General features: G+C 41.9%; 1 protein-coding gene across 1 annotated transcript in view; it reads left to right on the top strand.

The window, feature by feature from the left end:
- The window catches only part of SARC_02571 (hypothetical protein), a gene marked incomplete at both ends in the record, with an annotated part of 4341 nt that overhangs the window by 1365 nt on the left and 1190 nt on the right, over window positions 1–1786 (top strand). The window contains one exon of the mRNA XM_014303663.1: window positions 447–560. Within this exon, the coding sequence (XP_014159138.1) occupies window positions 447–560 (114 nt within the window). The remainder of the gene's footprint in view (window positions 1–446; window positions 561–1786) is intronic.

Genomic DNA, 1786 nt, shown 5'->3' on the forward strand with positions numbered 1-1786 from the left:
TATATGTATATATGCGTGTGTGTGTGTGTGTGTGTGTGTGTGCGTTTGTATGTATGTATGTGTGTGTGTATTTATATATATGTATATATATATATATATATGTGTGTGTGTCTGTGTGTGTGAGCACTTTCATGAACATGTGTATACACACATTCAGATATACTTTTAGCCACATACCACTCTCGCTAGATCGACAGTCAATCTCACTCTATACACAACCAGGTACCCATAAACACTTCATCCTACGTGACAGCACTTATTGCAAACACTCAGTCTATAGTCTCTTGCACCTCACTCTCTCCACAACAGGTGGTTATGATTGCACTTATTGCAAACACTAAGTCTATAGTCTCTGCACCTCACACTCTCCACAACAGGTGGTTATGATTGCACTTATTGCAAACACTCAGTCTATAGTCTCTTGCACCCCACTATCTCCACAACAGGTGGTTATGCTGGGAAGACATCTGACGGTGCTCAAATGGGCGTCGTTGGTAGTGCTGATGGGTGGTGTTGCGCTCGTGTCCATCCCAGACGATGCATGGAGCGACAACGCACAGGCAAGTGCCGTGTATAGCGTATTAGGTGTACAGAATGTAGTGATGGTGAGGTTGTGGGTAAAAGTCACTGTTTATACATGGGAGACTACGAATGTAATGATGGTGAGTGTGTAGGTAGAAGTCACTGTATATATATGGGAGACAACGCACAGGCAGGTACCATGGAAAGCGTATTAGGAGTACTGAATGTAATGATAGTGAGTGTGTGGGTAGAGGTCACTGTATAAATATGGGAGACAACGCACAGGCAAGCACCATGTAAAGCGTATTAGGAGTACTGAATGTAGTGATGGTGAGTGTGTAGGTAGAAGTCACTGAATATATATGAGAGACAACGCACAGGCAAGTACCATGTAAAGCGTATTAGGTATACTGAATGTAGTGGTGAGTGTGTTGGTAGAAGTCACTGTCTAAATATGGGAATGGAAGGGTACTAGGGTCAAACGCTGTGTAAAGTCTGCCATACAGCTCACGTCACCGTAGTATCGCTGGATGAGAAATGTACAGAGGTAGCCTTTACGTGCATAGACACAAATTTAACGAGAAAAAAATCCACATGGCTCTATACTTCAACTTGGTGGCATGGACGTGTTTAATCAGGAACCAACTCAAAAACATGGTTATATGTTCCAAAGTTGATGGCATGTAGATATATAAGCATAAATCCATCCATATACATGACTGTGTTTCGGCTGTCTTGCCTGCACATATTAGTTTTTATATTGGTGGCATGAAGGTATATAAGCATAAATCCATCCATATACATAACTGTGTTTCTGCTGTCTTGCCTGCACATATTAGTTTTTATATTGGTGACATGTAGGTATATAAGCACAAATCCATCCATATACATAACTGTGTATTGGTGGCATGTAGGTGTATAAGCATAAATCCATCTATATACATGACTGTGTTTCTGCTGTCTTGCCTGCACATATTAGTTTTTATATTTTGTGTTCTCAACCCTACCCGTTGGTAGACACAGACGGATGTGCCTCACCTGGACTTCAGTGCGTCACTGTTGTGAATTCTTACACAACCCTACACGCTACCCTACCCTCTCTCTCTCTCCCATATATATATATATATATATATATATATATATATAACTAACTACTACGTACGTACGTACTACCTCCCTACCCTTTCCCTTTACCTTTACCGTTTACCGGTACCGGGGTACCGGGGTACCGGGGAACCGGGGGAAACGGGGAAAACGGGGTAAA

This window comes from Sphaeroforma arctica (genome assembly GCF_001186125.1).
Source record: "Sphaeroforma arctica JP610 unplaced genomic scaffold supercont1.117, whole genome shotgun sequence".
Classification (NCBI taxonomy): domain Eukaryota; class Ichthyosporea; order Ichthyophonida; genus Sphaeroforma; species Sphaeroforma arctica.